Source organism: Microchirus variegatus, assembly GCF_963457635.1.
Source record: "Microchirus variegatus genome assembly, chromosome: 13".
In the NCBI taxonomy this organism is placed as follows: Eukaryota; Metazoa; Chordata; class Actinopteri; order Pleuronectiformes; family Soleidae; genus Microchirus; species Microchirus variegatus.
This window is the reverse complement of record NC_139814.1, coordinates 16,146,197-16,163,916: the sequence shown is the minus strand read 5'-3', so window position 1 is coordinate 16,163,916 and position 17,720 is coordinate 16,146,197. Positions and strand designations below refer to the sequence as shown.

General features: G+C 43.3%; 1 protein-coding gene across 1 annotated transcript in view; it reads right to left on the bottom strand.

Annotated features, from left to right (window-relative positions):
* ppp1r9a (protein phosphatase 1, regulatory subunit 9A) overlaps nucleotides 1-16,493 on the bottom strand; it is a gene marked incomplete at both ends in the record, with an annotated part of 43,587 nt that extends 27,094 nt beyond the window's left edge. The window contains 3 exons of the mRNA XM_083899527.1: nucleotides 977-1,097; nucleotides 1,703-1,835; nucleotides 15,129-16,493. Of these exons, the coding sequence (XP_083755653.1) occupies nucleotides 977-1,097; nucleotides 1,703-1,835; nucleotides 15,129-16,493 (1,619 nt within the window). The remainder of the gene's footprint in view (nucleotides 1-976; nucleotides 1,098-1,702; nucleotides 1,836-15,128) is intronic.
* Nucleotides 16,494-17,720: the final 1,227 nt, after the last annotated feature.

Sequence of the window (17,720 nt, the reverse complement as noted above, 5' to 3'; positions counted from 1 at the left end):
GGTGGTACACGCACCACACTTTGAGAACCATGGCTTTATGTGAAGTAAACAGTGCGGGGAGGAGAAGCGAGTAATTTTTCTCTCGAGAACAACATGTCTTTTGGGTCGCGTATCCATTAATCATTAACAATGAATGTGAAACAATCTTTTCACACTCACTTCCCAGGCTCACTGAGGATCATAGTTTTTTTTGGATTCACTTCAGAAGCAGGCATTTATTTTCTTTTTCCTTTCCCTCTCTCCCACAGATTTTCATTTTCTCACACACATACACAGTGTTTGTGAGCTCTGGCTTCCACATAAAAGGAAGAGAAAAAAAAAAAATTAATCCCTTAAGAAAATACACCTACTGCAAGCAACCCCAGTGCAGCAGAGTTTCCAGAGTGTCTAATGAGCTCACTGAATGGAGGAGCCTATCGTTTTTTTAAAAAGGAGTTTTTACGGGGGGGAAACCTGAACCACACAGACGCTGGTCGTTTAGAGTCTGACAACCACTGCTGTCATGCCCTTCTCTTCCCCTCTGGTTCAGTGCTTACTCGGCACAGTTCACGCTTTGTAAAAATACAGACACACACACACACACACACAAGTACACACAACAGACAGCGTAACCACGGATGTGGACCGTTTCACGCTGTGAAAATGGAAGAGTGTGGGCAAAACATTTTGTGCAGACTAATTCTTCCAAAAGCGACACAGAAAAGAAGAAGCGCTTTAATGAAACGAGTCCATCACACACACACACACACACACACTTGCAGTACACACACTATGTGAGACGTCATGTACCAGACCGCGCTGCTCCCAATGGATCTAATCTGAACCCCTGCTGCTAAATCTGACAGGTACAGAGTGTGCCTCTGAGTGTGTGTGTGTGTGTGTGTATTTTGGATTGTCGAGATATCATCGCTCATCTTTATTTAAGTATGTTTCATAACAGCTTGAGGCCTCCCAACAAGGCGGTCCCGTCTCTCACCTGGCGTCTCTCTCAGCAGCTCCACCCTCGATGACGGTCTTGACGAAGATGCCCAGCTTCTCCAGACCCGCGTCGGCTCCGACGCCCATGCCGATGATGCTGATCCCCAGGCCGTCGTCGTCTGTAAACACAAACGTACAGGAGAAATCAAGCATTTTCAGCCGCAAAAATCCCTGATTAACTGATGATCTTAGATCCTAAAAATTGCTAAAATTATGTCGCATGTCAGGCTGGTCATTACATGAAAAGGAAACATGCTGGATGGATGAAATGCATTCGAACATCTTGCGGTAATCGTTCACACGTTGTCAGGTTTACATAACGGGGGATGGATGGTGGCGCAATATCTGCAACGAATGGCCGTTCTATTTTAGGCCCACAGCGACGTTGGAGTTCAAACACAGAAAAATCCATAAAAGGACAAGACGTGAAGATGATGCCATATCATTCACCATCTTATAGCTCATGCCGAGGTAACTGGAACAAAGTGTGGTGCCGGTTTTTAAGATGATTGCAGGAGGATTTATAGTTCTGCTCTACAATGTGTGTGGGGGGGGGGGGGGTTGAAGAGCAGTACATGTCTTAAGGTTCATTATCATTTTACTTGATGAAAAAGGATTAAGAAAAAGAAAAAAACACCAAGTAAAATTCAATATGCGAGTGACTGTGTGTCTTCTGGGTATCACTGGTGGGAGTGAGACAATATTCTGAGATTGTCTTTCCCACCTTTCTCCAGCTCCACAGGGAAGAGTTCCAGTTTCTCCACCCTCTTCTCCAGCTCGTATTCTGCAGAGGACGCCACGGGATCCACTTCCTCATTACGCCGGTCATAGTCCTCATTGGAGTAAGTGTTAAACACCTGAGGGTGGGTGGAGAGGAAAAAACAGAGACGTAATGGTACAGGTTATGCACACGGGATCCGATATAGCAACTGGTTCATATATCACAGAGATGGAAAACTCGAGTTTCAGTCTCCACAGCAACAGGTTTCCTGTCGGCTCTTGGACATTTAAAGCTTAAATAAATACAACAGATGATTTGTTTCGTATTCATAAAACTAACACGAATGCACTGACGATAACAACGGGGCAGCTGTGCAGGTAACGCCGTTACTTTTAACGCATTACTGACACTGTGATAAATCATGGCCTTCACAACAACAACTCATCACAATCACCAAGACAAATGGTGATGAGGATATAAAAGATGCCCTTCCTTCCTCTTCCTCTCTGGGGTATAAGGACCTCACTGCTCCTCTGCAAGACTGAGCTGTCACTTCACATCTTCTATCCAGACAAGTGCCTTACAGTCGTTCCTGCACGAGTGGAGTGGAGGAGGAGGAGGAAGAGACAGTGTTTTTCTGCATAAACTGGCTCTACCATGTGTGTCATGGTCTGCAGAGCTCTTTAGGTTTCAATGCAGAGGAAAGACATTCTGATTTACGTCATTAACAAAGTCTGAAACCTACAAGCAGGGATTTCAAAGTTATCTGCAAACACACCTATGATCGCACGAGTCAGACCTAGACTACCGTTCAAAAGTTTGGGGTTACCTATACAATTTTTTTGTGTTTTCCATTAAAAGTCACACTTTAATTCATTAAAAGAGTTGTAAAATGAACAGAAAATATAGTCAAGACATTGACAAGATTAGAAATAATTTTTTTGTTTAAAATAATAATTTTGCCCTTTCGTCAAAGAACCAGCAAAACTGTTTTCAGCTGTGCTAACATCATTGCACAAGAGTTTTCAAGGGTTTTCTAATCATCCAATAGCCTTCTAACACGAACACAATGTACCATTAGAACGCCTCTATACACCTATGTACATATTCCATTAAAAACCAGACGTTTGCAGCTAGAATAGTCATTCACCACATTAACAATGTATAGAGTGTATTTCTGATTAATTTAATGTTATATTCATTGAAAAAAAGTGCTTTTCCTTCAAAAATAAGGCCATTTCTAAGTGACCCCAAACTTTTGAAACGGTAGTGTACATTAGACACACATATATTACACTGAAGCCACGCGACATTTTGTCACATCCGCTCGACTGCAGTGTCACCGAGTGTGTGCCGTCGGCCGCACCTCACTCCTCTGACCCGTTTAAGTGAGAGAGGAAATATACTCTCGGCAGAGATCGATACGCTGTCATGTCACATCACACATATCGATTAAAGCCTAAAGCCAGAGTTATGTTTGTCACTTGGTATGCGTGTGCGTCGTGGATGGATCTTTGCTGTGTAAGGGTTAGAGAACACTGTTATTTCATATTTCAGTGTGGGGGCAAAAGAGACACGTGGAAAAATGACTGTAGCTTGTAGCTACACATTCTTCCATGTTGTTGTTACAGGAAATGATAAGGGTTTGGCTCATAACATTAAAAAAAAAAAACAGTACTACTATATTGGTGCTCAGTTGAAAACAGAGTGACCCGGTTAAACACACGTTGATAGAGTGTGATGCTGCCAGAGCTGGTTTTTATTCTTTTGTCTGTACGAGCGCGCGTGAGCTCTATCCGTGACCTGCTGGTCATCAATCATTCAGAGTGATCAACAGCCCTGCATTATTAATGCTCACACACACACACACTCAGGCACACGTACAAGTAAACAATGTTGTGCATATGTTGTAAAAGAATAGTCAAGAAAACAAAAAAAAGGAGCATGGACATCATTAAACCACACACCTTATTTCCATAAATATCAAAGCCGTAGTTTAACAAATACTTAACTGCAGCTACTTAAATATTTTATACAACTATTTAAATTCTGTTTCCCCGGGGAGACATTTCCGTGCTGCACACTCAGGAAGTGACACCGTGTCTGACAATGGGAGTGGGGAATCACGGGTTCCCCTCACGACACGATACATGGTCCACGATACCGATAATATCGCGATACAAGCATTCTGTGATAATCGAGATATTGCAAAACAACCATATAGCGACACATCGCGATATCTGTCCATTGAAAAGTTAAAAGTGCAGGATTTCTGTATTCATTCACAACATAGAGAACAAAGTATGGATGTAGCGACGCCCGGCGTGTTAAACTGACAGGAACTGCTGATTTTTCGATATTTGCTCTGGCGTATCGATTATTGTGTTGCACGAGGAAGGATGATGATATATCACTCGATCAATATTTTGACACACCCCTATCTGACCGATCAGTAGATTCTCAAGGGTGTGAGAAAACCCATATCAGTCCGAAACTAACCAGCCATAACCAACGCTATAACAAATATTCTGCTCCAATAAAGAGGAAAATAATTTCGAAAAATTTTCAGAAGCAAATGGTTCCAGGTAGACCCTCAGCCCTTGTAGTAGAACACTTTTGGAACCCTTATTTCTAAGAGTGCAATATCAGACTGATTCTGAGCGTCATATCAGCTCATCCTTAAGGATGACAGATGCATTTTGTTCAATAAGGCTGAAAAATGACAAGAGGTGAAGACTCTACTGCTACAGAAAACTTGACATCAAGCAGAGCAACTCTTATTATAATGAGTAACTGGGTGTGAAATCACCTGGGCATAAGTCATGCAGAGGTGCCAGCATTGTTTCAGTAGTTACTCCAAGGAGGTCAACAGGAGTTACACACCGGAGCTTTAATGACATTATCTTCAGTGCACAATAAATACCAACACCAGCATTCACAGTGTCCTGGACTTCCTGTATGCGATGCTAATATTGGCAGTCACTCCCCCTCACTTATGGCCTCTCTGTGTCACTGTGTCCCATCTACAAACACATTAGCATGTAGCCAGTCACCAGAGGGAGTAAACAAAAAAAAAAAGGGAGGTCATGAGTGGGGGATGAAGACAAATGACAGTGCATCTGAGAGAGAAGTGAAGAAGAGGTACAGCGATGGTGATAAATAGGAGGATAAACAACGATAGAGGGGCGCAATAAATGAAAGAGTGTGAATGTACGGAAGTGAGAATAAGTAGACAGATTGCACCATTAAACAGAAAGCATTCATTTGGCAACCAGGTCAAAAAAAAAAAATGGCAAACACAGGCAGAAGAGCTCATACTTCTTTCCCAGCTTGACTTTGAGTTGGGATAGGATGCACAATATCTTCTTGTTCTCTTGCAATATATATATATATATATATAAAAGCACTTTTTGACCTGAAGCAACAGAAAAATGATTAGAGTAAAGCCGACACACAGAGAGAGAGAGAATGTGAGAGTGCGGCAGGACACTGCTGCTTATACGCTATAGAGAGGTGTTCAAATAAAAAGGCATGACAAGGTGTGCACTGTGTGCAGTTTAACCACGTTAAAAAATATTCTTCCACAGACAGTGACACAGACTTTCCAGGACACAGTGAGAGATAAAACCCAACAGTGCTGGCATTGCAGGGACACACCCAAGTGACAGAATAAATCCCGACAGCTTCACCTAATCTAACATGACGTACATCAATGTGTGCTGACCCATATAACCCAATAACTACTTCCTCGGGAAACGGCAGCGTCGGAGCATTTGAGTCGTACAGTAACTGCTTTAATTACGGTATGAAATCGATGTCCCCTCCCGGTGCAAATGTCCACATCGAGTTGGCGTCCAGTCGTGAGCGCACTCGTAAGAATCTGAACTCCTGTTGTGAAGCCTCGGGATTCGCGATTTGGCCGGACGCGGTGTTGACATTTCCCGCAAATGGAAGCTCTACAGACAGTCACAGGCAGCCAGATACTAGATGTCAAGCAACAATAGTGTTGCCTTTTTTTGCTTAAATCAATACAACAGAGGCTCAATACATCATTTCTGCGTTATGTTTCACTTCAGATGTGTGCAATGTTTCTGTTCAACACGTATGTATTGTTTTCTGCCAATAAAGTTGTTTAAAACCATAGTTAAAGGCGCCATATGTAAGACTGTGGCCAAATTCAAATTCAAAATACCGAGGTCTTTTAGGTTTCGTTTTCTGACGTAACTGGCGACCCGTGGTTTGCTCGGCAGCTGAGACTCCACTGACTGCAATGATTGATTCAAAACATAAACATGATTTGCAGTCTGCAAAAGATTTTTTTTAATTGTGTCTGTACTGTTGTTGGTGGTGAGTTCAGTTTGTTATATGAACATTATTCCTGAGTCTCTGTGACATATTAGGAGGATTTTATGGCCAGTTGCTTTAGATTTATTACATAATGCACCTTTAATTTTGTCTTTGACTTTCTGTCAGGAGCAGAACTCATTTTTTGGTTGATGTTTTTTGACCATAGCGTCCATCCATGGTAAGATTAATCTCTCACATTACATGTCTGTCTGGCTGTTACTACATCAGTCTGTCTGAATAGCTGTTGGTCTAACAAGATGGAACAGAGTAGCAGGGATTAGCCAAGGGCCAGCTAATGCCTGGCCCCACTCTAGAGGATTTTCAAATCTGACTTTGATTTTTTTTTTTAAAACGTGGGAGACCACAGACATTTTTAATCCCGAGTCCACGGACTAGACGATCCAGTCAAGACGCACGACGGCACACTATGGGATCTCACAGAAACTGGACTATCAGCGGCGTCAGTTAATATCTGTATAGTGTGTGTGCGCGATGTTTTGTGCTGAGAAACGCAAAAAAACTGTGGATAAAGTCAGGGCTGAGAAGACGGAATGAACTATGTCTTGTACAAGTTACGGTTCTAAACTAAAGTATGCAACATCTGTTTCCCGGTCAACTCGCTCTCATTGGTTCTATCAAACATGTTCATTATACGATTATAAATCGTGAAGACTGTGATGACGTGAAAATCGCGTCTGTTAATCCCTCACAAGACAGGATAATTTGGCCATAATAATTTGTTCAAATCAGCCTAAAATTTGACGGCACAGACGATTGTTGGAAGTGCCAGATCGGGACAGGCTTTAGCTACAGGCAAAGGAGAAAGACAGAGATCATTCTGAAGAAGAGAGGAGGGTACATTATAAGGATAGAGGGAGCGTGCGGTCTAAAACAAAGACAAGGGAGTGAAGAGAGAACACGAGAAGACACACAGGCTTTAAAATGATGAGAAAACACAGCGTAACTGGAAGGGAAGATTCCAGGTAACAGAGGCTTAGAGGCAATATTCAGCGAGAGAGAAACAGAATGACTCGTGTGACTCCGAGGTTAGAGCAGCAGAGGACATTGAGGTCAGTGAAGAGTGAAACAGGCAATAAGGGAGAAATGAAGAAAAGAAAATGAAAAAAAAAAAAGACAAAGCTGAGGCAAATCAAAGGGGCAGACAAGGCTCCAGGCCTGTTTGAGTCCAAGCCTAAGATTTCACAGCATGGAGCCCCGAGCTTGGCCAACAGCCTCTGAGCGTATTAAAATGGATCTTTGGCGTGTCAGTGGCAGTGCTGTCACCTGGTTTGCTCTTTCACACGCAGTGGATGCTAACCCAGGGCAAGAGGACACTGGAAAACCCAGAAGAAATGTTCCTACCGCCGTGGCACGAGCCCAGCAAATCAAGCCCAGCAGTGGATTATCTACAGCCTGGTACACACACACACACACATACTCGGAGATACTCAGAGTGCTCTGTGCTGTGACAGCTCAGCACATTTCCATTCCATTACTTGTACCTGCAGTCGCCCACGCACATATAACACCAGGCCGGACAGCTGGAAGGTGCTGAGGAAAGTGTCTGGATGCTGACGATGGAAATTAATTCATGTCTTCCAAGAACATAGTGAGATTGACAGATACGAAGAAACACGGACAGAGTGAGATAAACAGAAACATTCAGCACATGAGAGAGAGGCGAAAACATAAGAGTCAATGCTCACCCCGAGAGTAATCCGTCATCTTGACGTGCAACCTATCGCCCCGCGTCTGAGGAAGTCGACTTCAGACGTGTGGGGGGGGGGGGGGGAAGCCACGATCTCAGTCAGCAATTTACTGAATCCAGAAGGAGCTTCTGCATACAGAGGCAACACACACTCTGTTCCTTTTGAAAGGTCCTCTGTGTAACAGTAAGGAGCGTTTATTGACAGAAATTGTGCTTTTCCACTATATTTTATTGTATTAATTTATCCTTTATTAGCCAGGAAGGTCCCATTGAGATTCAAAGATCTCGTCTTCCTGGGAGATATATGAATATATAGGATATGAGAGTTAAAAGGAGGTTATTAAAAGAGAGTAAAAAGAGATCCTTAATCCGAAACCCCTCGAGGAGGTTATGTAAAGCAACATGTTTCTCTCATGACGGTCCACAAAAGCTCACGCCATGTCCATGGTGCATAGAAGGAGAAAACAGTTTTACGGAATTCTGAGTTCATTCTGGGAACTTTTTTTAAAAGAAAAGTTGAGCAGTAGACCTGGTGCTGTTGCTATTGCTGATGCGATATGATAAGAGGCTAGAAATAAATACATAGGTAGTTGTGCATGTAATAGTAAACATCAGCATAATACATTTTTCTCCTCTGGTTAAGGGACAACCATCATACAGATTCACATAAAATACAGTGGCGAGTGTGGGAACCGGCTAGCACCTGGGATAGTACCCTAACCCTAACCCGGTGCGCACCAAACGATCCATTTAAACCAAAAACTCTAGTTCGTTTCGTTTTCGTTGGTGTGAAAGCATCAATCGCACTCGGGTCCGCACCAAATCAAGCGGACCGAGACTGCTAAAAAGAGGTGGTCTCGGTCCGCTTGACTCCGCACCAAACATCAGACTCTGGTGCGGTCCCTCTGGTGAGAACGTGAACTCGGGTCCAAAACATATTCTGCAGTAAATGCCATGGACATAGCCTACCTTGTAGGTCTTTGGAGCAATTTTCGTCACATTCATGAAAATAGCGCGTCTCCTCTGCCTGAAATGACGCGCTATACGTCTTCGCCGACTCCAGCGCATCAGCTGATTGTTCTCCAGACGCAGCCGCGACTCATTCTCAAATTGGATATTTTGACAAAAATGGCCAATACAGAGAATGTAATAAATGAAGATCAGAGCAAGTAGCAATGTGCGAACGCGTGCCAATTTTGGTTCGTTTGCTGGTGTGACAGCGGACCACACTGGAGTCATATGTTACATAATAACAATTGTATTGCCTGGTGCGGTTGGGCCACCAATTGGTCAGAGAGTGTCGTCAATGGATGAGTCATGAGTCATACATGGCTTTAAAGGTACTCTGGGTAAGGGCCTTGCTTCATGAAGATCTTGTACTGCCGTGCCAAATGGACACTACTGTACTGTACACACACAAAAGAAGAATGACATCCTTTCTGGTATGCGAAGGCCACTGTAGTTCCACCGATAGAAAGGTGAAACGGAGAGGTGATAATATGAGGACTCCTCCGTTTGTCACTGTTTCTAACACAGCAGACCCGTTGAACAAATCAAGCCACCGGCCAATTACACAGAAAGCGAGTGTGTGCGGAGGCTTCAAACAGGGGCCCAGAGAGTAGTAAACAACTGCGAGCGAATGACGGCAGACAATGGCCCAGCTTTACTGCTTTGTGCTGTACCTTGGTTATATACAGCGAGTGGGAGGCCGGGGTTCAACGCAACAACACAACGCTTGTTCCAGGGCCGATGCTCTGCTGCCCGCTCGCGATGCTACGCAATTCATTAGGTCGCAACAATGACGGGGCAGAGTGTGGGACCGTACAGTATTTTCTGCCCAGAATAATAAACACTCTGTTTATTATTACACTGTGGCCAATATGGCACAGACCACTATTCTTAGACACAACAATGAATCGGTGTAATTGTTGGCGACAGTGCAGTAGTAAGTCAAACTTCAGCCTTCCCAACTGATAACACTGTGTCACAGAACACATAAAATTGGCAGCACATTGAGGATGATATCATCAGCAGAGGGTTCCAAAGTTTGGTAGATGGGGGATGGACAATGATGATGATGATGATTCATGAAAGTACCAATAAGTACCACGTGGCACGTCTCACCTTCCCCGGATCATTAAAAATGCATCCCCCAGGGAGGATAAGATGGCATCGGAGCAAGCAAACAAAAACACCACCGCATTAATAATGGAGTGACTAAGCTACGCACAGATGTCATAGACACGTCATATTGTGTGACATCTTATATTTGGCCCTAAATGGGTCTTTAAAATGGCAACAGATAGATTACACTACACAATAATATTATCCTCTATAAGTCCTGCAATCAATATGTTATTCTCTTCGCCACCAGGATGGAGATTTATGTCACAAAGGAACTGCATCCACTGATTATCTATCATGTTTTTCCATGTATGGTTTCTATGGTTATGAAACAACACAACATTGGGCCTGAGGTTATCTATATCTTTACCACAATTTCACTACTGCTGTATCTTTAGAACAGTGACCAAACAGGAACTCATAATAATATATCAAGACACACATTTATACAAGCAAACAGGGGTTCATTATCCATATTTTTGGTTCAACCAAACCCTGTTTCCTGTCGTTAGGAGAAACCACAGTTTTCATACTTGAGAGGTAAGGTAGACCACCACAATATAGGCCATAGAGACAAAGACTTCAACACTGAACATCATCGGCAACTGAATCCAGAAAGTTAAGGCAAACCACATGACACAAAATCATTTATGGTCTTGTAAATGATTTGTGGACCAACTCACCCACTGACACTGTTTGGATACAAGAGGACTTATCTGAAGGGCCATTTACTGTGCACACTTGTCCAAGGAGGCTAAGCTGCAGCAATGGTGTTACAGACCTACTTACAAATTACACTTCCAAAATCCATGTAAGTATTGGTTCCAAATGCTCATACAGTATGTCATCAGCCACAAAGACAGGCTGCCCAAAAGTAAAGTAATCATTTTTATCAGGAAATATAGTCAGAGGGTTCCTGGCTTGAGGCCATCTACTTTCATGTAGGTAAGCACAAGACTAATATTTCATACTCTAAGATAAGGAAGGCGGAATCACACCGATATTTGCTGTTGATGTGCCGTCATGTACAGTTACACCCTGATCAAAGGCCTCTGGTGCCATATCCTGTATTAAGGGCAGTCAAATGAGCTCCCAAAGCTTCAAGAGAAATAACCATTGCTTAATGTCTGGCAATTCTGAGGAACAGCACTGGGATAATGAAAGTTTGCAGGGGTTTTTTTTTTTTTTTCGTTTGCAGGCATCAGCGACTTTGTCTTTATGTTCCTTCATGCTCCAGTAAAGTGCAAGATTAGTCCCCTGTACTAGTTTGATGTACTGCAGCAGAAGATGCAAACCAGTGTACAGAAAACGTGTGCGCAGATTGTTCTTGGAACCAAACGGTTTAATGGGGGGGAAACTTGTCGGCTGAAGAACGAAGATACACTGCCAATTTTAGAGCTGAAAACAGACTTTGTATGGTGCAGAACAACATCTTTTTTTACAAAATCTGTCACAGTAACACGGTCTGACAGCTCTTATCTTATTGATCATGCCTCTGCGGTCAGATCCATGCTGCTCAGCATTCCAACAGCACTAACGAACAAAATGCCAGTCACTTTGATCCAGAAACAGACATCATGCAGAGCGGGCTGCTGATTACAGAGCCACTTCACTGGCCGTTTAACCAGTACTCCACTCATTAAGATATCACAGGGATCCGACCGATGGAAGCACAGTTGCTCTGTGGGCACAAAACGTATTATATAAAAAAAGTGAAAAATAAAAGCCAGGAGAGCAAAACAAAGTGGAGACTGACACGGCAGCACGGGGAGAAGATTCTGTCTGTCAAACTCCTGAGGCGCAGCTTGACAAAGACAGAAAACAATGCAAGAGAGGGAGTTTTTTTGGGTATTTAAGATGACAAGACACATTTCAAAAAATGTGAACCGTGACACGGAACAACATCTCAGAACAAACAATAAACATCCTTTTCTCTATCCTCAATATCATCTGCACAGATCGTGCTTTGACAACAGTGCCTCTTAACGACTCTTCAGATCCAAATGCTACAGACTGATCAATCCAAACTCGTCCTCCTAATGTCAAAGACAAAGCCAGTTGCTTGAATGAACATTTGATGTGATTTTGTTCTGTAGGTCAGTGCCTCCAGGAAAGAAAAGCTACTTGCCTTTTGGTGGATCACACCATGCCGTCTCATATTCACAGTGGTGTGAAAGGATGTGGAAGTAATAATCGATAATAAATACTAAAAAAAAAAAAAAAATAGTTTCTATACTATGACACAGAAGTGCTTCGAGGCAAACGCTAACGTGTTCGCAGTGGCATAATTGACAGGGATGCATGGTATTGGACTTTTTGGCCGATATACCAGGAAGTGCTTGGGCCGATAAACGATACCGATACCGATATATTTCATTAAGTCTCTTCTGTGGTGAAATTATTATAATATTTTTATACTCAAGTCGCAGCATATGTAGATAAAGAGCAAAATAAATAAACAAATAGCTGTAGGGGGCGCCACCATCTAAGTCAATGAGGTAGCAGCCTATTTAGCCTAATGTCATTAGTCGGCAGATCTTGGTGTGTTTGCCGATATCCGATAATACATTTTGAAGTAGTTTAGCAATACTTTAAACGTTCAAAAATTAAATAACTCAATCTCATCATTACTATCACAACTCAACTGTGTGGAAAAATATAAATGATCTCATCAGACTGAATTCCATCATAAGATATCCAATAGTTTTTGCAGAAACACAAGTGCAAACCTCACTGTATCACATATGGATGTTTGCACAGAGTTTTGTGCCACTGCCAACCCAACAACAAGACGATGAAATATTTAACAGAATATGTCGAACGTCTGACCCCGCTGCTCGGGCTAGAGACAAATCACCAGATGTCACTGAACAGATTTGGATTTAGGAATCCAGTGAACAGCTGTAAAGACACGTCACTTAAAGTCAACAGTCAGTACGATAAATCCTTAAAGTCTATCCAAGGCTATGTTTTTGAACCCTTTCTAAACTTAACACGTGTCAAGTTTCTGGAGCTGTTTTCTTTTCAAGATGAAATCTTTATAAATGTATTTTATCTTCTCCCGGAGGCGTCCACGATTATCTCTAAATTAAATAAGCTTTCAAAGCCTGGATGTTGAAATTATTTATCCCACTTTAAGATGCAACAGTCAGAAATATCACACTAAGAGGTGGGAACAATAAGTAATGGATTATAAGATGGCAGGGTTTTCTCTGAAGTCTCCTCCCACAGGGATCAGACTGGACTCGTGCGGGGCCCGAGGACTGAGAAAATAGCTTTGTCTCCTTCACAAAACACACGAAACAAAAGACAGAACACTGTTTGTTCCTCGTGCACCGACAGGAGGGACGGCGTATGACAAAGTGGGAGGAGTGCATGTCTAATTGTGCATGTGCGAGGGGAGAGGCGCAGTATCCCTGCTAAAGATTCCATATGACCAACGAGAACTAGCCCTTCTCTTACGGTGCATGTTACTTTTGTCCGAATTTGATCTAAATAAAAAGCCAGCTTTTGAATCATCCCAAATTTTGCTCATACATTTAAAAGTACTTTTTTTAAAAAAAGAAAAAGAACAAAGTGAGAACTGTGGACGATTTCAAACGCTCAGGAAAAGTGTACTTGCATTCGTGTGCACGTGAGCTCAGTCCTGTGAGGGAGGAAAAGAGGAAAAGCAAAAGGACACACACTGCAGACACAGTGCAGGGCAATTAGTGAGCCAAAGTTACGTTTTCCTCCTCAGAAATAACTGGGCTAATTGTTCTGCTTCGTTACATCACGTTAATAGGATTGATCGTCAAACTGAGGAATGTTTGTGTTACCTCCAAATCTGTCACACATACACTGAAGGTTCTAAATCACTAACGGTACGCTGATCACACACACACACACAGATTGCGTCCATAAGCTAAATATCACAATAGAAGAATGGGTGAATGTCATTTACCGCAACACACATTGAGCTTATGGATTCTAAATGCTTAAGGATAACGGCTGAACAAAAAAAAAAATTGTTCCCATAATCTCCCAAGTCTATTTTCCCAATCCATAAACAACAGTGGCTGCTTTGTGTCCAACTCAGCACTCAACATAATACAAATATACTCAAGGGCATTTGATGGAACACAGAGAATGGTAAAGCTATTTTTATTATTAACTAGGGACTGGAGTTCTGTAGAAACTGGTTATTATCGCCATAAATTAAATGTGAAGTAAGTAGTTTATAGTGACATCTAGAGGAGAGGCTGACATTTACAACAAAGAACTGCTCCTCTGCTCACCCCCTCCCTTCCCTGAGCGATACGGTATCCGCAGCTGGTCAAATGTCGTTCTCCGTGTCAGCAGATGAGGTTCGTGAGGTGAGGGAGAGGGCGAGCTACCGCGGCCGTAGCAGACGAAGCGGAGAGAGTGGAGGCGGGACTTCCGCTACAAGTAAAGAGACGCTTGATTTGTTCCTCGCGTTTGTCCTTACAGGCTCCGGTAGAAACATGCCGTCTCGGTGCTAACAGTGGCTATGCAACCGCAGCCCGTTATTTTACATGACTTTTTGAAACACTACGAAAATGAAACAAAAACTATTATACAGCGACTAGACAATGCAGGAGCACATAATATGTATAAAAAAGTGGATTTTGGGTTATATAAACCCATAAATACTACACAGTGTCCCTTTAAGCCCTGTAAAATTAACATATGCTGATATCACTGTTGTCAAAAGAGTATAATTCCTATAGAGTCATCTATAACATCGTCATTAAATAGTTCAATAAATGAAACTGCTTCCCGATCAAAGCGATGCCATAAGGGTTATTGAAAAACAAATGGTGTCGGTGCAGAACCAGCATGACTAACACACGCACGGTTGTTTTGCACAGAGATATTTCCCAGAGGGCAATGCTCTGACCCTCAGTCTCTGCATCACAGAACAGCTACAACTACTGCCACCGGAGAGCACGAGCTACAACTGTGTCATCTCCCATAAAGCAGATCGTACCGTAATTTAAGGACACGTTGAATTGAAAACCATCATAAACGCATTGCCAGATTACTGATAACCTACCCTCACAAACATGTATTGAGCTAAGCTATAAATATGAGCCAATAAAAGGAAAAGCCCTGAATACAATATTAGCTCTCCTGTTGTTTTAACCTACTTTTTTTTTTTTTTTTACAAGAGCTGCACCAGGGATTTTGTGTTGAGTTGTGTTCAGTGTGTTTACACAGTTTAGGCTTCCACAACAGTTTTGTACTCACCGTAATGGGGGCAGTGCTGAAGCAAATCTTCCTCTTTGGAGGGACGTCCTCTTTGTTTTCCTCTGAGAGACCAGGAAGCTCCGTCAGATCAGAGCCTGGGTCATAGTCCATATCTTCATCGTCTCCGTAGAGGTCATCGTCAGGATCTGTACAGCTCTCACCCCAACCCTGGTAACAAGCGTCTCCATCTGCATTAAAAACCACACGCTCACTCCCGGTATATTCCTCAAGAGGTTCCTCCGCTTGGTCGTTGGGTGACTCAGAAGGCTTTTCTTCTCGAGAACCATCTCCATCCTGGTGCTGGCTTTCAGCTGGTGTGTTTGTGGTTGGCAGGGGCTCTGGAGTGGCATCTTTCAAGGTTTTGTTGGTAATCACAGCATCATCTGAAGGTTTTGAAGCTTTGGGGAGCCCAGGATCCTCTGAAAGTTCCTCATCTTCCTTACAAGAGCCATTCACCTGGCTCACATCAGTGGTGGCCCCAGAAAGGCGCAGTCTATCTCCGGCCTTGCCTGCTTTGTCTTGGGCATCCTCATCATGTGGAGCTTGTTTCAACTCCTCCATCTCTGCTTCAAGACTGGGAGTCAAGAGGTCCTCAGAGGACATGGACGAGGGGAGCTTTCCCCCTGTCCTGCTCCGGGAATTTCCACGAACTGGAGACTGTCGTGAATCATCTTCACTGAGATCACCCCCTTGACGGTTGAATCCGTCTGGCGAGTAGAGGGCTCGTCTGCTGATTCCTCTGCAGGGTGCGCCCTGATTGTTGGGGTCGACGTTTTCAAAAACGGCACTGAGTTGACTGACAGTCGGTGAGGATGCCTCCGTTCTGGAGCAAAGGGAGTCCAAGGAGTCCGTGCTGCCTCGGTTGGACCTTGCACCTCGCCAGTCGTCGAGGTGCTCATGGGAGCCTCTTTTATCACGTCCATAGTGAAAGACTGGCGATTGGGACTGGTCACGTGACTGCTGCTCAAACAGCTTCCTCGTTTCAGAGAACTTTGCTCCCAAAGCTCCGATCCTTTCAGCTGATGCTGAATGCTGGAGTTTTATCACGGATCCATCGGCCTTGTTGATGAAGTTGGTGGGCTTGACGATCTTCTGTGGTGAAGAATCGTCTTGACCCCTCGTCTTAGCCGCTAAAGTCTCTGTGCCCATCTGCATGAACATGTCCTTGATGCGGCTGACGTGGGAGCCATACTGGCGACCTCTTGGTTGTCTTACCCTTTCCAAATCTTTGGGTTTTGGGTCTCCATCAATCCGAGGCTGGTCAAAGGCCCTCTTTAGTGCCTGGAACTCCGCTCGGTAGGCATTGCGGTGGGGGGAGGCACTCCGGAGGCTGGTCCTCTCCCCCGACGCCTCGGTCTTTAGCATGATGATGATGTCTTTGGGTTCAGAGGAGATGTCAGCATTGCCGGGGCCTCATTAGAACATGAGGAGTGAGGAGTTTAGTTTGGCCTACTGCAGCGCTGTCTACAATCTGACCTGTGAGAAAACAGAGAGTACAGTGTTAAGATAAAAGCATTGCATTAGTTGCATGAATAATGTGCACATTATTCATTTTACAGTGCAAATTAATTACAAATGCTCATGTGGGACATAAAAGTACACGTTATGGAGAATGCTGTTGACGCTGTCGGTTCAGCATCGCTGCACTGTTTACCTTCTTAAACCAATGCTTAGTGCACTCATCATTTCAAAGAGGCAATCTGTGTGTTCAGGCTCATGCTACCGCTGTAGGAAATCCTGTTGTTTTCTTCTTGTCGTGTGCACTGCCACATCCTGCAGCTTCATCAAACTGCCACTGCCACTGCCACCGTGATACTTTTAAATGTCAGCACTGGAGCAGAGCAACGCATGGCAGCTTTAACCTCCGCCGCACAGTGCAAAAAAAAAAAAAAAAAATGTGGACAGGCGTATGGCGAAAGATGCAACACATTTCATGAAGCGAAAGACCTCGGTGGTTTTAAATATCGAACCATCTGCCCCACCATTGCAATAATAATACAGTGTTAGAGCACCACAGTAGTGGTTTAATGTTACATACATACATAAATGTTTGGCATGGTCAGAAATAGGAAACAGTCATCTGGGACACAGAAAATGCATTAAGTTGGGATACAGGATAGATACAGGAGAGGCATCAGCAGCAGCAGCAGCAGCAGCAGTGGCTGAAACCTTAAATGATCTGGCTCATTATTCATTATTCACCACGCTGGGTTCGCCATGGTACAGGATAACATCCTTGTGTTCTGTCAAATAAGAAATTAGAAAACAATTCTGCTTTGAAGCAGGACACTTCAGAGGGGGTTGGGAAATAAAGTTAAGCAGAATGAATTTGAGGCTTGAATTGACTTCATTTAAAATTGTGTCAGTGGAATCAGACATAAACAGGCAAGCGCTGCACACCAGCCGCACCGCACACAACATGCACATCATGACACACATTCATTTGAACATAGAAATTGTGGAATTTATATATATATATTCATATTATTTTTTTAAAACAACAAAAAACAAATGATTTCTCAGTGATTAACAGGCGGACTTCAAGTGTTCACCAGCAGCCACAAAAACAAAAGAGTCACACTTACATTCATG